This window comes from Rhamphochromis longiceps, linkage group LG19 (genome assembly GCF_057381845.1).
Source record: "Rhamphochromis longiceps isolate RC_006_pf linkage group LG19, R_longiceps_female_GT1.1, whole genome shotgun sequence".
Classification (NCBI taxonomy): domain Eukaryota; kingdom Metazoa; phylum Chordata; class Actinopteri; order Cichliformes; family Cichlidae; genus Rhamphochromis; species Rhamphochromis longiceps.
In genome coordinates, this window is record NC_140575.1 from 6671790 (window position 1) to 6690809 (window position 19020).

At 38.8% G+C, this 19020-nt stretch overlaps 1 protein-coding gene across 2 annotated transcripts; it reads right to left on the reverse strand.

The window, feature by feature from the left end:
* Window positions 1-2320: 2320 nt before the first annotated feature.
* On the reverse strand, window positions 2321-6878 carry LOC146646079 (sterile alpha motif domain-containing protein 3-like). Of its 2 annotated transcripts, XM_085392168.1 has the most exons (9): window positions 6212-6878; window positions 5078-5273; window positions 4750-4908; window positions 4504-4591; window positions 4153-4308; window positions 3488-3694; window positions 3052-3223; window positions 2867-2946; window positions 2321-2762 (listed from the first exon to the last, which is right to left on the reverse strand). In XM_085392168.1, the coding sequence occupies exons 1-9, from the start codon at window positions 6480-6482 to the stop codon at window positions 2466-2468; spliced, it is 1626 nt and encodes a 541-aa protein (XP_085248294.1). In that variant the 5' UTR covers window positions 6483-6878; the 3' UTR covers window positions 2321-2465. The 2 variants fall into 2 exon arrangements, with proteins under 2 accessions (XP_085248294.1, XP_085248295.1); XM_085392169.1 differs by lacking the exon at window positions 4153-4308 and having other exon boundaries at window positions 6212-6873.
* Between the last annotated feature and the right edge of the window lie 12142 nt (window positions 6879-19020).

Here is a 19020-nt window from a genome sequence, read left to right on the forward strand (position 1 = left end):
ATTACCTTCTTAAATACATTGCTTAACTGTTACATACAAACTGTTATCAACAGAGTATGTGTCATAAGCTGCAACATCAATTTCCTGTCCAGGTTTTAGCAACGTCCATTCACTATCAACTCTAACACTGTATGAATGAAAATGGTTGTCATATAACAGAGGAATGAGAATTTTTCCACAAAAGACCCACATTGTGTCAATATTAAATATGTACTTAATTTGCCAGAACAGAGGAATCTTCTCTGAATGCAGTACATCAATGACAAACACATCTCTTACACAGTATTTGACACTGTTCACAATTACTTCTGACACACGCTGGAAAGCTTTCTTAGCACTATCAACTTCAGAAAAGCCACAATAGACTGTCAGTGCTTGTTGCAGTTCCAGTGGTAATGACAAAAATGGTGTAGTCACACTTTTTCCAAAAACATTTTCAAATTCACCAAGTAAACTTTTGTTAGAAAACTCCCAGCACTGTCTGAACTGATGTCTGTTGCTCAAAGTTGTAGCAATGTTCATAAAATTTCTACAATTGCGGGACAACGTTTTGAAATACTGGTGCTTACTTTCAAATCTCATACACCATAACAAACGTAGAGGGCCGAACATTTCAATCAGTCTTGCATAGTGGATTAAATAATGACACTTTGGTGTAATTACATCCCCAAATACACTTTTCAGTTTTGTGAGAAACTCATGGACAAGCAACTTCAACAATAAAATATTCTCTTTTCGCACTTTTTTAGCCATTACAATCTCTGTTATTTCACGACATAGAAGAAAAACATGCCAATATTTACAATTAGGTGGCACACGGTCTGCCATCAGAAATGGCAGCAATCTGAACAGGCACCACTTTTGAGATGCTGATCCAACAATACCAACACTCTGAAGTCTCTCTGATAACTGTACTGGTTTGTTTGTTTTGTCATTCTGACCGATGGGCATTTTTTGCAATTCTTCATTGATCTCTCTAATTGTAATATGCTTCTCAGTGTGGGCTTTACAAATCACTAGTTTCATAACTAGAGGAACTACACCTTCCAGCAGATCATGCATTACATCAGGTGGTAAAGCTTGCGTAACACTGAAATAACTCAGTCTGTCAAAAGGACATGAACTATTTACACCATATATTGTTTTATCATCCGGAAATTCTTGGATTCGTGCAAGATGATACTGGTGAACCTCTGATGTTCTTAAAACAAAGCTTTCTTCCTCAAAGGATTGTTTCATATCTTCATAAGAAGCCATGCAATACCGACAAATTCTACCAGTGTTAAATGACATAGAAAAACCACCAATCATGTGAGCTGATAAATTATCACAAGATAAAGTTGCAAGAGCAGCATGAATAGTGTGTTCAGTTTTATCAATGGTAAAAGTAAAGCCATCAGTGGAAAGTTTTTCCAAATCATCAAGCAAAGGTTTAAGGATAACATGCCAACCACACCGCTTAACGAAAGAATAGCGTACCAATAACGCTAGATGAATGTGCCTCTGCTGAGAAGTGTACCTTTTGTCCAAATTGCCTACAGTGTAATAAAATGCACTAAGTTTGTGTTTGGATCGTTTAGATCCTAGAGGATTAAGTACTTCAAATTCATCCTCATAAAAATGGAGTCGCAGTGCATTTGGGTTATCCTTGAAGAATTGATGATGTCTGAAGATTTCTCCATCAGAGTAATCTGTTAGAAATTCATCAGTTTCCAAATTGCCACTTGAAAAAATGTGATCTTGTATGTCTTCATGAGAAAGATAATTTTTTAGCACCTTATCAACAGGCACATATGAATACGAGCCAACTGTATGACCCACAGAGTCTCTTAATTTGCAATGAACAGGCTCTGTCATGTTGAGCTTTGATTTGCAATGTTCTTTGACCAAATAAGGAGATCGAATAGCTGTTGAAGCCTTCTCAAAAAATTCATTTGAATGCAGGACATTTTTAAGCTCTGGACACAAAGACACATCAAGACCCATTTTCTCTAAATGATATGCTATAAAAGCATCGTAGTTCTCCTTGAAAAAACACATCAGAAAATTTACATCTTCCACAATTTCTTCCTGAACAGAGACTGGTAAAGAATTTTTCTCTCTGCACTTAAGAATGAACTTGAAAAGATTGTCTCTGAAATTTATCAAAAATTCATCCCAGGATGGAGGGGTTTCAATATTTTCAGTCATGTCATTTGCAAATTCATTTGGGTGTGGACTGACTACCTCCTGCTCATTTTCATCTAAGTCTTTATGGGGACACAACACCTGTTCTCTGTGTTTCCTATACACATGTCGTCTGAAAGATTCATATTTTTTGAAGGAAGAACAGCAGTCACTGAGTCCACAGGTTATATCAAAATTGGCATCATGGGAATGAATAAGTCCTATGTGCTGAATAAGCTTTGTCAAACTAAAGGTTCTTCTGCCACATTTGGAGCACTGATATGGCTGAGGCATGGTGGTCAATACAGAAGATTTATTTGTCTGGTGACTGTGATTGGCAGAGGCCGGTCCTCACCCTCATCTATTTTCACAATGTACTTTTGGAGAAAAATCAGGGTGTTCTTCAGATGTTTTGGATAAGCAAGGTTGAAGACAAAATACAAGCAGAAAGAAGAGATGATTCCTTCAAAAATACACGAGCTTCTGCACACTTCACTGCCATCCAACTTCACAATGTTTGGAGCGCTTCTGGAGAACACTGGTTTCCAGTCTTCATGAAGTAGCTGCACAGTTGGATAGGGGGTTTTCGGATGAACCTTTGAAGTCAAAAGAGAAGGTAGAGGAAAGCAATATCTTAGTCTCTTAACAAAAGATACATTTGTTTTCCTTTTATATAGACTAAATATTTTAATACACACACCTCTCCAAGTATGACAAAGAGATCCAGTTTCTCCTTGAAGACGTATGGCAGGAATAAAAGTGCAGCCCTTGTGTCAAGATCTGCCAAAAAAACCCAAAAACAACACAAGATCACCCATGCATTTTATCTGGCATTTCCAGTTACCTATAAAAATTATATAAAATGGAAGCCTTGAAAGCAAATACCTGGTAGGTCATCAGTGAGAGCCTCCTCTCTTGCATCAAGGTAGAGCTGGTAGAGTGGGGTTTTCCCTCGTGTAACGTCAATCACCTTTGCTGCAACACATGAGAGCCCTTCACGAAATCGCTGGCTTACATTACCCGTTGTTGGTTGGATCCACCCGAGTTCGTTGCACAGCTACAAGTAAAAAATTAATTTTCAGTACAAAATAACAGTGTATGAAAATGAAATAATCTAAAGTTGATATTAATTATGTATGGTGCTGCATAATTATTTTTTTTATAGAATTTAACAACAATACTGTAAGAAGTTACATGAACATACAAAAAAAGGAAAGAGGGACAGATGAAGAAAGCAAGGTCAAGGGCAAATAAAATTTACTACTATAAACATGTTAAATGTGACAGCTATTTCCAAGTTCAGTTCAGCTTTCTGACTTACACCAGTAGGCATCCCTAAGAAGGGGTACTTCTTCAACACATCCTCCACAGGCATACCATCTGCAATTTCTTTTTGCCGCCAAGCAAACGTTTGCTGCATACGGTTATGAACCACCATGGTATCTGGTTGCATCTTCTGATATTGGCACTGTAAGACCTTTAAGTGGGCGTCGATGGATAATAAATCCTCTCCTTGGACGCATGGTCCCTTGAAAGAAAGCAAGAGTGAGAAGAGAAAGTCAAAACAGATTAGAAACCCAACATAAGACTAAATATACAATTAGAGCTGACACGATCTGTGCATCACAAAGAACTCGTATTGTTTAAAGTTAACCGATACCATGAACCAATATTTAAAATATGGAAACTCTGAAATAATTTCACATAAAATCTTAATTGTTAACTTGAAATTTTAGTTTTGGAGTCATATTTAAAATGTTGGTTTTTTTTAAATCTAGTTCACCCTCTTTTAGCGCCTTCTAATTAATAATATTTTGTGAGGTAGAAGTATTAGCACTGGTACTTTGTATTAGCAAGTGCTCTAATCCAAGTATTGGTATAGTTTTGGTTTGAAAAAAGGGGTACAGTTGCATCCCTAATCCTTAGTTTTAGATGTAATAACAGAGGCAAGAACATTTTATAGCTCAAGATGTCCCTCACACCAACCTGACAAACATTTCTCTGACTTGTTCGTTGACATTTATTAGGCTGCCCTCTCCTCGTAGAACCAAACTTCTCCTTACAACGCCTCACTGCCTCACTGTCGACTAGTGGTGCCCGCTCTGATTTGAATTTACGTCTCAAAGACATATGCCATGTGTGCTTGTTGAACAGAAACATAAGTTACTGTAAAAACAATCTACACAAAATACACCCAACAAAGAATCAGTAAACATACTTCATACAAACCTACTGAGAGGCTACAGATTGTCTTACTAACAAAACAAGATTGAAAAAAGCTTCACTTTTACTTTGTAATCTTGAAGGAACCTTATGCAAATTTTAAATTTAACTTACATAACCATTTCCCTCACGATCCTTGAGGAAAGGATACTTCATTACCAGCGTCTTCACAGCTTGCACATATTCAGAATTTGTGGGATACCTGTAATATCAGAAGAAACATAAGTGTTAGAGCAACTGCTGACAAACAAACTTTATCAAGTGTCAGTTATTGTTTCTTAGTAATGTAGCGTTTATTTTCAATATGACAGATTCAGCTTTTTCTAAAGCAACAAGCTAACATTACCCTGATTAACTTACATAGTATACTGTGCCACAGCTTCATATAGAACTCTGATTATTGTGTGTCTGTCCCTTGGATTTTTATGGCACGGTTCTTTGTTGTCCAGTTTTAGTTGCAGATTTTTGGGAAATCTTGGAATTTCAAAAGAGGCTGGCAGTCTCAAAGTATTTTCATTGCTGTGAAAACAGTTAAATGTTTGTTTTTATTGCATGAATTGAAGTATAAAACACTACAGTAACAATACATATGGTAGGAAAAATGATCATATTAACTAAATCCTAAAAGTGCATAATGGCCAACATGTATGTTTCAGACATACTAACTTCATTATAAATAAGAAAATACCTTATTGAAGTTGACGAAGTAGATGGTTGCCAGTCTTCTGGAGAGACAGTCTGTAGAGTCAGCGTCACTGAAGATTCCTTCATCCTTGACACAAATTGGTTGAATTTAACCTGCTTTTTGAAGGATCCTTGGAAAAGGTATGCAACCATAGTCTCAGTAAGACCGCAGTCAACTGTGTCACCATCAACCTCATTGTCTGCAAGATAAATGGTAGTACAAACTCTAAATTCCATGTAAGAATATTTAACACCACATTTTTACATGGGTAAAAACCGTATATCACACACATTAAAACCTTTTGTACAACTTCTTTCAGTTCAAAGAAATATTCATTAAAAAAATCAGTAAATTAAATAAAATAAACCAAATTTTTTAGAGTGAATCCTCTTGATATGCAAAGTTTTCATTTTTAAATTTAGATGTTTGTTTGGGACTACTGGACACAGGAGAGCAGAGTCTGAGCATGCTTTTGTGCCCTTTCAAGTTTGGAAGAAAAAAAAAAAAGACTAGAATGCTGTAATTTGTTAATATTCACTACTAAGGTGACTCCTTTCTCCAGATTTCCGACAGTTTCTGCCGTCTGTTCTTTCAGACCGATTACTTATAGCGATAACACCCGCAGGACCGTATTACAAGCTCAGATTACATGCTGAAAAAGTTCCCACATTGCTGAAAACGGGACTATCAAACCCCAGCTGCAACACCCTTGTTATATTTTAAACAAGTGCGGCGTCAAGATATTTCCTTTAAACGCCGCCCATGTGTGTTAATGGCCTTGGAGTGGATGTAAAAACGTGATTTTATTAAACCATTAATACACTAACGGTAAACTGCATTCAGCTACCAGGGAATCAAATTTCGCGCCGTTCCGCTGCGCAGGGGTTACCGAACCCATAGACTGTGGCCGAACCACATATATAAGTTCAAACTTATACAAATACTATGTGTACACATTTTTCATTTTTCAGAACTGTGACCTCAACTTTACACATGAAACGTTTGTAAAAACGTTTGTAAAAAAGACATAATTTGAGCTAAGAGAGTGCCGAAACTAGCTAAATTGCTAATATACGTTAAGCTAGGCTAAACCAATAATTAGTAATTACGCTACATTTTTCTTTAAATAAAACTTACCTCTGAAACGCTGAGCTTCAGCTTCGGTGACATCTAAGCCCCACTCTTGTATTTTTGTTAAGAGTTCCTCGGTTGAAAGTGAACAGAGCACACCAGGACTTGCAAGTTCGTAATCCATCTCCGTCCGTTGATAAAACAAAATGGCACCTGCTGCATTTAAAGAAAGTTCTAGAATCCACCAGCTATTCGTTGAGTTTCTTCTTCTACTTTTTGTTTGATGTTGTGAGGATGGGCTCAACTCGCACTCCGAGGGTGCTTTTTTGCAATTCATCCAAATACTTACTTAAAAAAAAAAAACGCTCTCTTAAAAAAATGTTTAAATGCATTTTTACTTTTTTTTCTTTCAAATAAATTCGTTGTTCTTAAAGCAGCTTAAAAATAAGGGGGGTTCAGGGAATACAAAAACAACAACAGCAATGAAAATAATAAAAAATAAAATAAAAACACTAAAATATATGCTTAAATCAATACAGTTGCAAATAAATTACTGTCAAAAAGAATTAAAAAAAAACAACCTCTAATCAAAAAGAGCTTAATCAACCTGTACTTTATCTTTTGAAAGAATGGGTACAAATAAGTACTTTTCACAATTAAGGAACATGTATGTACCTTTCAGACGCTAAAAAAGGTACAGATAGTTCCCCCGAGGTCCAATATTTGTCCTTAGACTGTATTAATGTCATTTTTGTACCTTGGGGCACAGTAATGTACTCCTTCCGTACCCCTATTTCTGACTGTGTGACCTGCATTCAGTTCAGGTGTTTGTTCATCTTTCACTTACAAAGTGTTTCTGTCTCAAACACACTTGGTTTCGAGTTCAGTCCATCACCATTTTGAAAGCTTCCTTTCCAGAGCTCCCATTTCACACCAGTGATGTAACAATGCCACAGGGACAAATCCATCAGAGAAGAAGAAACACTGAAAGCAATTTGTAAACCCAAGGGACACCAGAGACCAGAGTGAAACGTGGCTATAGTGGAAAGGTTTGCTTTAAGTGTCCACAGTTATAGACAACCTGCATGGCATTATACAGGCTCTGTGGCTGTATTTGTTGTTGTTTTTTATTGTAGGCCATATTTTGCAAGCTCAGGCTTGTAAATATAATCTTTTTCCACTTCAAGAACTTAAAGTAGTTATCAGAGTAGATGGAGGTCGTCCTCGCATAGAGAAAAATCATGCTAGATTGTTTGTCCAGCAGCTTATTACAAAAATATATTTATATTTTATTGTTAAACAACCTTTAGCCTTTATTTGAGCCCCAAAATACTGTATTTGTGCTCAAGCACCTTCTAGTAGCAATTATGATGGTGCAAAGGGGAAGGCCTTTTCTTCCATTATGACAAACAAAATACTGAGTAAACAATATTTACACTGCTGGAGAGCCCTGTAATCTCCACCAGTGTGCAAACAAGCATTTTATGTTCATGTAAATATGATGGAAACATCAGTGCGGCCTCTTTCACTGTTTATTCCACTTACATACTTAACAGAACATAAACAAGACATATGTACAGTTTCTGCACCCTTTTAATGACAAATATGATATAATCACCAAGTTCTTTTAGGTTATGGTTGTTATGGACAACTGCAAGCAGTGTGATACAGCCTGAAATAATTTTCGGGGGAGTATGCTGCGAATGTAGTTTAATGTAGTTTTATTATAAGGAAAAGTCAAATTTGCTGAGAAATTTGACTTGTGTGTGTTTTTTGAGAAGTTTGCAGTGACTGCCCACAGGCGACCCCTGCTGTAGGTGCTGATGCTCGATCAGCACCTTCACACAGAATGTGCAGCTTTTTCACTTTCTTACACTTTTTGTGAGCCTTTCATGTTTCACACTTTTCTGGGGTTTTTTTAAACTCCTCACGGGGCATTTTTTTCCTCAGCATGCATCACTGTCCTTCATTTCTCTCAGTCGCAAAGTTTGTGTTGCAATAAGACAGCATCAAACTTGGCATGAGGTTTCGACTGCAGCAACAGAGGCCTGTAATTGGCTGTGTTGGGGGTGGGGGTCGGGGGAGGGTGGGACACAAGAACAAGTACTTCCTCTTTGACTCTTACTGATGAGGTTTGGGTAATCCAGGCAGGATGTAGTGGCATATAAAGAGGCAGGATTTTCATTTTTTAGATTACAGCAGCATTATTCACAACGCAGTTACTCTAGCCACTTCCAAAGGAACCACAAGGCAACACACAATAATTAAACAGCAAGTACAGCAAACCACAATGTTCCACAAAAAAGAAGAGTGAATGATGTGCCAGATTAAGAAAGAAATTCAATAAAAGTGCATTATTAAATTAAATTCTAAGCTAACTATTCTGATTTAGTCATGTTCTCCCAAACTCTCCATTTATTAAATAATCTAACTTCTTGTATGGTTAATAATCAGGAATATCTTGGAGTGCCTGTGATTTAAACCCACCAACTCCTGCTTAAAAGGAACATTACCAATTCACTATTAAAGTGGGGAAATAATTATACGCGATCCCCTTCTGAACTTGTAAGTTTTCTCACTTAGAGAAATGACAAAGAAATGAACAGTCTCTGGTTTTTATGGTAGTTTCATTTTCATTGGGTAAAACACATTACATCAACGTTCTAAATTGATTTGCACGTTATTGAATGAAATAAGTATTTAAACCCATCTATCCATTTGCTTCCGCTTGTCCTTTTCAGGGTCGCGGGGGGCGCTGGAGCCTATCCCAGCTGTTATAAGGTGAGAGGCGGGGCACACCCTGGACAGGCTGCCAGTCTGTCGCAGGGTTAACACACAGAGACAGACAACCATTCGCGCTCACATTCACACCTATGGGCCATTTAGACTAATCAATTAACCTATCCACACCAACTGCATGTCTTTGAACAGTGGGAGGAATCCAGAGTACCTGGAGGGAACCCACGCAAAAATGGGGAGAACATGCAAACTCCACACAGAAAGCCTTCGGCCTGATGGTGTAATTGAACTCAGGACCTTCTTGCTGTGCGGCAGCAGTGCTAACCACCATGCCACCATGCTGCCATGTGTATTTAAACCCCCACAACCCAATTCTGGCATCACAGACCGGCAGTGTGCACATGTGGCACAATCAATCAATCAATTACAGGCACCCGTGAGCTTAACTTTTTATTTGCATAAAACACACCTGTCCACAGAATCAATCAATCACCACCAGGAGAAAGACCAGAGCTGTCAAAGAAAATCAGGGACAAGTTTGTAGACATGCAAAAATCTGGAATGGGCTACACGACCATCATCAAGAAACATTGTGAGATGGTGACAATGGTTGGTGCGATTATTCAGAAATGGACAAAATATAAAATGACCATCAATCGCCCTGAGGAGGAGTTTGTTAATGATCTGAAGGTTGGGGGGACCACAGTCAACGAGATCACCGTTGGTAACACACTATGCTGAAATGGACTGAAATCTCGCAAGGTCCCCCTGCTCAAAAAGGCACATGCACAGGCCCATCTCAAGATTGCCAGGAGACATCTAAATTATTCAGAGAAGGCTCGGGAGAAAGTGCTGATGTCAGATGAAACCAAAATTGAGCTCCTTGGCAACAACTTAGCCTGCTGTGTTTGGAGAAAGAGTATGACCCCAAACACGATCCCCACAGTCAAGTATGGAGGTGGAAACATTATGCTTTGGGGATGGTTTTCTGCTAGGGGAATATCACAACTTTACCACATTAAGGGGGCCAACTGACGGGGCCATGTACCAGTCTGCAGACCTCAGTCTTGTAGAAAATCTGTAGAGGGAACTGAAGCTTTGAGCTGCCAGATAGCAGCCAATAAACAGAAGAAAGAGTTTCTGTAAAAAGGAGTGGACCAAAAAGAAAAAGAACATATCAGTTTGCACCGGGGTTGTTTCTCCAGTTTATCAGCTCCTTGGGGGATTTGGATTCTCACTGCACACAACATCACCACTGGACAAATGCCTAAAGAACATCCTATTGATAGAAATATTGACTTTGTGTAAATGTTTCAAGAATTAAATTAAGTTTGAGCCCAGATGATGTGAAGCCTCACTGTTGCAAACCTTTTCACTTTTTTTATTTCATAACACGACATCATCACTCCCAAGGCTGGAGAAGTAACCTCTGTCCTTAAAGCGGTCACGATTATTTTGGCAATTCTACAATTGAAACAGCCACAACAAATTTTCTCAGGTTGATTTTTGGCTGTTTGCAATGTTTAATTTAAAACCTAATCAAAAATATTTTCTGTACTGTTTTTTGTTGTTGTTGTTGTTTTGTTTTAATTAGTAGTTCAAATACACTAGAGATACCATCTACTTGATCAATTATTTATACAAAACAAAAACTAATTGTAAGCGAATTAGCCCGCTGATACAAGCTTTTCAAACGCGAACATTATCTCAGTGTATCATTAAAGTTTCAAAAATTATATATATATATTGTTCTTCAGCTGCACAGCTTGTGATTTTCCTCTACTAGTGACAATAATGTAAAGCATCTTCAGTCCAGCACTCGCAATGATTCCTATCGTTAGCATTACAAACCTATCTGCTGGAGCAAAAGAGTCATGGTGATTCATAAATGAAGGTGAGGTACATCTGCATCAAACCTGATCATCGTGATTAGTTATGGGAAATAACTGATTTGAATATTAGCTGTTTAAAAATGGGATTTCATATGTTTTTATAAAGATTATTTGTTGATGTCCACAGACTTTAGGATATGATATAATATATGATTATAATAATTCATATGCATTTTGTTGATGGCTGATTGTGATAATTAGGGCTCAGATCTCGCAGTCCTTCCTCTCACACATAACAAGTACCCTCCACATGTTACGTTGTCAAGAACTGGCATTTATGGAAGCCCATGTTCCCACTATCAAAGAATAAATAAAGGCATTCGTGCATGGACATATATACACATAAAATTATTCAAATATAAAAAGACAAGTTAATTATTCATGTTAAGTCATAACTTATGTCAAAATAATACAATAAACAGTGCGAAAAAAGTCAGCAAAGGTGTATGTTAAAACTGTAATTCTGGGCTTTTTTTTCATAATGTTTATATTTTTGCATTTGAGTCTTTTTTTCCAAGGTGTCAGTCAGTCCAGTAAGTGATCAGGATGGATCATTGGTTTGATCAGTGACCTCCTCTCCACCACAACTTAGTGTCCAGCCAATTACAAAGCCAGCCTAGCTTATCAGTTCATCCACTTTGTTGCTCCCAAAGTACATCACAACATAACCGGGGTAAAAGAAAATCTCCAGGATTTTGCTCCACACATTGAAAGCTCTCAGCTGTCTTAGGAAATGGAGCCTGCTCATCCCCCTCTTGTATACTGCCTCTGTGTAGGTCTTCCATCTCAGCCGGGTGTCAGTGTGGATGCCCGGCTACTTGTACTCTTCCACTACATCAGTATCCTGTCCCAGGATGCATGGACCATATAACTGTCCTCTTCCTTCTGAAGCTGATCATCACCATCTCTCTGGTCTTATTCACAGATGGTTTCACCCAGACTGCTATACAAAATCATTCACTTGTGCTTTGCACTCCTCCACCAGAACTTCCAACTGCTGCAGGATGAAGAGGAGACAGCATAGTCCCTGCACTGCAAATCACCAAATCAGACAGAGCACTGCCTTATCTCACATCTTTTAAAATTGCAATTCTCGTAATTTTCACTGAGCAAGCTCTGCTTTAACTAAAATATATATATTAGATTATTTACATTCTATCTCATAATCTTGTTCTAGCAAGTCATGCTCTCTGAATCACAACTGTAACAGCTGGTCAGGAAGAGCAATCACAGCTCGCCCGCTTACAGTCTCCGGGAAACAGAGATTCTTGTGTGTCACTGTGTGATGTGCGCTCACAATGCATGCGGTGTCTCTGGTGCCACTACTCTGAATGGAAGAACTGGAGGTCGAGCGGTGGCACCACTGATATAAAGAGGCCCTTCTCAAGTCAAGAGCCGTCTCCTGTTGCTTGCTGACTTTTCGAGAGATTGTTACCCTTACATCAGATGTGGAGCTGTGCTGCTTCAAATCTCACTGTGACTCATCCTTGTTAGTGAAGAGCTCCTCGGCCGTGGTGTCAGCAGCAGGTTTGGTGCAACGATTGCTCTGAAGTGTTGCTGGTCTGGGTTCATGGTTGGAATCGGTGGATGAGTGCGGGTCTTTGTTGTAATCTATGATATGGAGGACAGTTAACCTGCAGGATTTTATTCCACAACATGTTTAGTTAGCTTGAAAAATTCAGCAAATTTTGATCATTTTACCTGTAGAAAGACCTTCTGCCCTTACATTTCTTTGTACATAAGATAACCAAAGCTATCACAATTAATTCACATCACTATCTGAGTCAGATTCACTGGACATTCACTGTTTAGCTGTTGATAACTTTCTCAGTCAGAAAATATCAACCTCCTGATAACAAGAAAAATCACAGTCAGTCATGATGACAGTTTGATGCTTTAAATACTTTACTTTTTGCTGCTAAAACATTTAAATATGACCAAAAATGGAAAGTTAATGTTGACAAAAATGCACAGTATTTTTAAATGCAAGGTTTATCCTGCCCTTATCCTCACCCTGAACTTTGCAGCATCTCTCTTACTAGAGCTCAGAGCACTTTAAAGATTATAAAACAGCACAGCTCGCTCAGAGTCAGACTAACTTTCTTTCTGTCACACACATCATTCAAAAGCAGCACTCATGGGCTTATGAAACCGTTTTTTTCCTTGGGAAAATCTCCTTAAAACCCAGTCAGAAAGTAAAGCCCCGAGGGTGTGAGAACTGCGAAAGAGACATCAGATCGGCTGAGAGGACGCCCTCTCCTCCCCTACAGCTCAGTGCAGCAGGTGCTAAGCAGGTCGACTCATAAACCGTGAACCTATTTCTTGCGTACTTTATATTGTGTAAAGTACAAATGCACACATACAACCTAAAATATAAAAACTTTTTCTTAAAGTATTATCAGACATGCACTTTTAAGAAGTTTGTTATTTTCTATGCTTGCCATTTTTGTTAAAATATTAAAATGTTTTCATTATTTTTGATTTCCATATGCCTATAAATTAGTGCTGTCACGGTTAATCTTGTTAAAATGACGTTAACACCATAACTGCATTAACGTGGCAAATCTCTGTTAGTGAGTTATGGCGGATCGCCTCGTGCGTGGGGCTGGATGGGGCTGATGCGTTAACGAGCTAACGCGTTGACGCCGTCCAGCCCCATCCTGCCATAACTCGCTAACGGAGATTTGCCGCATTAATGCAGTTATGGTGTTAACGTCATTTTAATGAGATTAACGCTGACACCACTACTATAAACATAAACCTTCCTCACAAAAAGGACTGTGTAAGAAAAAAGGCTATAACTATGCAAGCACTGATTGGCCACTGTAGTGCTGTAATCTGCAGGTATTCAGCTAAATTTAACTTTAGTTTAGTTTCAGCAGTTAAGTCTTACTGGCATTAACTAAGCTAGATATCTTTAGCTGGGGTTATCTGCTTGTTTTGTTTGTCACCAGCAGTTTTAGCTGCTGTCGGCTGCTGGTGTGCAACAAACTGTAAAATTGTCATCATTAATATCACCCCATTATTATACGAATGAGTATTGGGGCCACATTAAGAATAAGTTGAAACCTAATAAGTTGAAATGAAATTTTGTAAAGTTGTAATTCTGCATCTGTCCATTACCAGCCATGTCATTTTGTACAAATCAACTCTTTTAAGTTTGTTTTTTAACAACAACTATTTTTCAGAGAAAAAAGTTGAAATACATTTTCTAAAAATTATGTTCCGACTTTTTTTTTCTCCAAAATACATTTTCAACTTTAATCTCGAAATTGGAATATATTCTCTTTTTTCTATTTCTGTTGCCCAAATACTTCGTGGTATCATTATGGAAACCATAATTGAACAGAAAAAAAATGCAGAAATCTGCTAAGACTAGTCACAGCAATTTCACCTGCTAGCATTTGTTTGACAAATGAGGGTTTTTTTTAATGTCACAACAGGTATGCTGGACCAACAAGTCCAATAAATGGAGCCCCCACCTCGCAGGTTACTGTATAGGACTTAAAGGATCTGTTGCTAACATCTTGATGCCAGATACCACAGCACGCTTTCAGGGGTGGAGTCCATACCTTGATGGGTCAGGACTATTTTGGCAGCAAAGGGGGGACCAACATAAAATTACCCAGGTGATCATAATGCTGTGACTGACTGGTGTATATAGCATGGCAGTTCAGTCAGGGCCTTGAGTCCAAATAATGATAATTTAGTACAAGATTCTATTAACAAACAGTATTATTTATAAGTAGTAGTAGTCTTATAATAGTAGCAAGTAGCAGTTAGTTTGTTACTGATGATTTACTTATTGTAGTGTGAGAAGTGGCAGCACTGTTTCATTACAAGTGCATTAGGCTTAATTTTAAGTTAAAAAAAAGAAAAATATTCACATGACTTTCTGTTTCTCGACACATTTTCACATGACTCACATGAAGTCATTTTAAAACCTTGAAAACACTCTCTGTCTCTGTCTTTGTGCCTGTTCTGTCACGCTCTGAATAGAACTATGAAGGAGACTTGTTTGATAATCCTTTATGAAGGTCTGGGCTGGCCTATTGTGTCTGGGTGTGTGCTCAGCTGGGACAGCTGTAATGCTGAAACCCAGCAGGGAGAAGCAGGAAGCTGTCTGAGTATTTATATCTCCCTCTTCTCCAACAATACAAAGCTGTGAACGATCCAAGTCCAGCAGGATTTCGCACTGAGTCACCCCAAAACCATCCCAGCAAAATCTTATCTTTATTATGGTTTTATATTGCTTCTTATTGTACAAGTTAGATGGAACGTCCACATAAATTTGGTGTCTGAATGGAGAGAGCAGGGCTGCAAGTAACTCTTATTTTCATGACTCAGTCATTCATTAGTTATTTTTGACAATTATCTTGATTTGTTTAAAACTTGGTGGGACCAGGGGGATGTAAACATGTAATACTGTATATCCACCTGCTTACTCACTCTAATTAATAAATAAACATTTTATTTGGTAGAGTTATTTCATAATCCACAGATCTGAGCAGTTAAAGGTCTTTCTAAATTTGGATATGGTGCCCAAAAATAGTACAGATCAAAACAGAATGATCTGAACATTTGGATTGAGGAGATCCAAACAGGCAAAATATTCACTCTTTTTTATCTCAAAGTCTGTGAGATCAAATGAATGAAATCTTTTATTGATGTGAACAAAGTGATAGTTGATTCAGTGTCATACTGCAGCTTTAAAGTGCCTTTCCTCATGCTGAAAGGTCACCGGTTGGAACTAGCGTGAGTTCATCAGCTCCCTCGACTTCTATCAACGAGTCCTTGAGCGATGCCGCGAACTCCCACCCCCCCCCCCCCCCCCCCACCTGCGTTACCAGCGCGTTGCCTTGAACCAGTGCATCATCGGGTGTCTCAAGTGTAAATGCAAAGCGTGCAGACTGTACAGTAAAACCTCTCCCAGGGCTCGTGGTAGCGCCAACGAGCAATTCATCAGACGCAGCCTGCCTCTGCCTGCCTCATGACTTCCTCTCTTTGATGTCAAACCCTGCAGTAATATGCAAAAAAGGTTAGGAAGATGCCGCCAGGCTGGGAGCAATTGCTCCTATGAAGCAAAGAGTGGAGTAGACTGCGTTTCATTTTCAGAGGTCAAAGTCTGCCAGTGAGTTTCATCTTGACACAACAGAACTGTAAATTATATAGTGATACAGCAGCACCGCTGCCTTTCCCTTCATAAAGCTTATCCTTATAAGACAGTTTCTTTCTCTGAAATCAAAGTTTAGTGATGACACACTTTTACTGGTGTATAATTTGTAGCATGAATGTAGATGTAATATGAGAAATATCCATATATAAGCTTGGGGGTCTTATTTATAGAAATATTGATTTATCTAGTACAGTTTAATGTTTTGGAGCAGCAATTTCATACACCAGTTTTATTACAGTTCTAATATTTCCTTCTGCTGGAATTAGTCCAGCAAGAGTGGACATTTACTGAGGTCACAACCTATAGACTGTATATAAAGATGGACAAAATAGCAAGTCTCTGAAAGAATATGCATCGCTACCATTCAGCCTTTCTGCCAGTTCCTTCCAGTAGTCACTTATTGTATTGTAGCTTAGTGAAAAAAACTGCAGTGTTTCCCTAGCACAGGGGTCAGGAACCTTTAACGCCCAAAGAGCCACTTGGACCCGGTTCCCAAGCAAAAGTAAACACTGAGAGCCGCAAATACTTTTTGACATCTAAAATGAAGATAACACTGTATATATTGTTGGTTTTTTACCTTTATGCTTTGTGTGAACAACTAAGGTGTGTTGCTTATGAAATCCATGAAGTGCTACAGAGAAAATTACATTTTATTTATGTAATTAACACATTTTGAACTCTTAAAGAAATATAACAAAAGGAAAGCTGAACTAAAATGATCCATGTAGCAAACAAAAACAGTTGTGAGCCGCCACCCTTATATCACCATCGGGCTTTTGGAGCCTTGACCTGACTTTTAAAAAACAACTGAAAAAAAAGCACTATGCTGCTGAAAAAAAAAGAAAAATAGATGTTTGCAAAATTCTGCCTAAATATGTATTTTACCTGGTTAATGTGTGTGACGGGGCGTGGTCTGCAGTGCCGCTGTACGGGAGTTGGACGCAGCTGAGCGGCACCCGCAATCACGCCTCGCCGCCTTTACATCTGTGCTCTCTTTGCTGTTGTGTTGTCGGGCTGTGAGCTGCAAAGCTACAGCCGGCTGTATGCGTACAGCAACCGTGTGAAAAGTGGTCAGTAAAGAGATGCTGAAAAGCATGTTCATGCAAACATCGTCGGGTCTGCCGTGATATGTTTACAATGGGACTTCTGCTCCTGAACCTCTGCGCACAGCGTCTGCAAATCGGGGATGTACGAAGTCACTTTCATCTTTACAGGACTGTAAGCTGTCGTCTGTGAGGCGTGAGCGGTGTTTGTTTTTAACATAGTTCACAGTGGAGAACAGCTGCTGACATAATGTGGATCCAAAGATCCATAATTGGCCTCTCTGGGGTTGAAAGTCTCGATAAATGCACGCCGTTTCGTACACCGGCTTCCACGAGTGTGACGCTTATTTTGAGCGATGAAAAATAATGAAATATAAAAATAAAATATAATTTTATTTTTATATTTCAATATCACAATAATCTTCCAATTTAGAACTACAAGATAAAAAAGAACTAACATAAATAAAATACACTTCATCTAAATACTTCTAATTTATTTTCCCAAACCACGCGGAGCCGCAGTAGAAGGACTAAAGAGCCGCATGCGGCTCCAGAGCCGCAGGTTACCGACCCCTGCCCTAGCATATCCAGCCTCACAGAAATGTTATTGCTGGCCTTCACTTATTTAAGCACAGGGGTAAATGGTGGCTTATCTGCTTATCTGTGGCAAGGCACAGATGGTCAATGTGGAAAAAACTGGCTGCTTACACAGTGCTGTATCGAAGCATAATAATGGAAAAATGAGTGGAAGGAAAAGGTGCACATGCAACAGGGATGACTTGTTAAGAGGATTGTTGAGAAAAGTTGATTGAAGGACCTAGAAGTGATTCATGAGGAGTGGATTAAGGCTGGTGTCAGTGCATCAAGAGTCACCACCCACAGATGTCTTCAGGAAAGCTTCTGCAACTGTTGTTTTCCTAATATTGAGCCACTCCTTCTCTCTTGTTTAAGACACAACATCAATAGCAAGCATGGACTGAAGAGAAACAGAACTGGACTGCAGCTCTGTGGTCCAAAGTCTTTTCAGATAAAAGACAATTTTCCAAACATTTGGAACTAAAGGTCCACGAGTCTGAGGAAGAGTGGAGAGGCACAGAAGCCAAGGCACTTACAGTGTGACTGGGTGATTTGGAGCATCATGTGATCTGCTGGTGTTGGTGGTTGGTCACTCAGTCATTGAAGACTTCTACCAGAGCACTTTATACTGTCTGTTGACAAGATTTATGGAGATACTAACACGTTTCCAGCAGGACTTGGTGCCTAAACTACCAAATGGTTTGCTGACCACGTTATTACTATGCTTGAGTCAACGCACCTAGCCTGAACCCCATACAAAATCTGGGGGGTATTAATGGCTCGAAAACACCCAACCCAATAATACAGATGAACTGAAGGCTATCAAAGAAACCTGGGCTTCAATAACACTTTAGCGGTCCCATAAGCTAATCGCCTCCAGGACACACCACACTGATGGAGCCTCAACTAAGTACTCAAGGTAGAAATGAGCATATTTTCGGCTCAGTTGTTAATACCTTTTTATTCATCTTTGGAGATATTTTAATATTTCAAGGTACTGGTTTTCTGATTTGAATAAACTATAACCTATGATAATCAAAATCAAAATAAATTAGCAAAAAAACAACAACATTTCATAATAAAGTCATAAGCCAAAATGGCAACACAACCAAGTGGAGTGTTGATGAGGATTGAACGCTGACAAATTCAAATTTCAAAAGGTTTATTGAATAGTGACAACCAAACACAGATGGAGATGTCAGCTAAAGGGAATTCTGGGAAATGTTAAAGTTACAGGGACCAGAGCTACTGTGAGAGAGGAGAGCTAGGTTAGCCCAGCTAAATCAGACGTGCGCTCCACAGAAATGTTCCAGAGGGTTATGCATTAGGTTAGTCGGGCTGTTTACTTCAACTGAGAGATTATTTGTTTTGCGTGGGTGAACGGAGCCATGGGAAAGTGGGCAGACAGGTGAGCTGATGTGGAAAGTTCTTTGACAGAAGATTCCAGAG

Bases quoted from the DNA above. Each gene is read 5' to 3' on its own strand.
- LOC146646079 (XM_085392168.1), bottom strand. From the start codon at position 6,482: ATGAATTGCAAAAAAGCACCCTCGGAGTGCGAGTTGAGCCCATCCTCA. The intron at 4,592-4,749 runs GTAAGTTAATCA...CTGATATTACAG, and splicing joins GCTGTGGCACAGTATACTAT to GTATCCCACAAATTCTGAAT. The intron at 3,695-4,152 runs GTTGGTGTGAGG...CTTTCTTTCAAG, and splicing joins GTCAGAGAAATGTTTGTCAG to GGACCATGCGTCCAAGGAGA.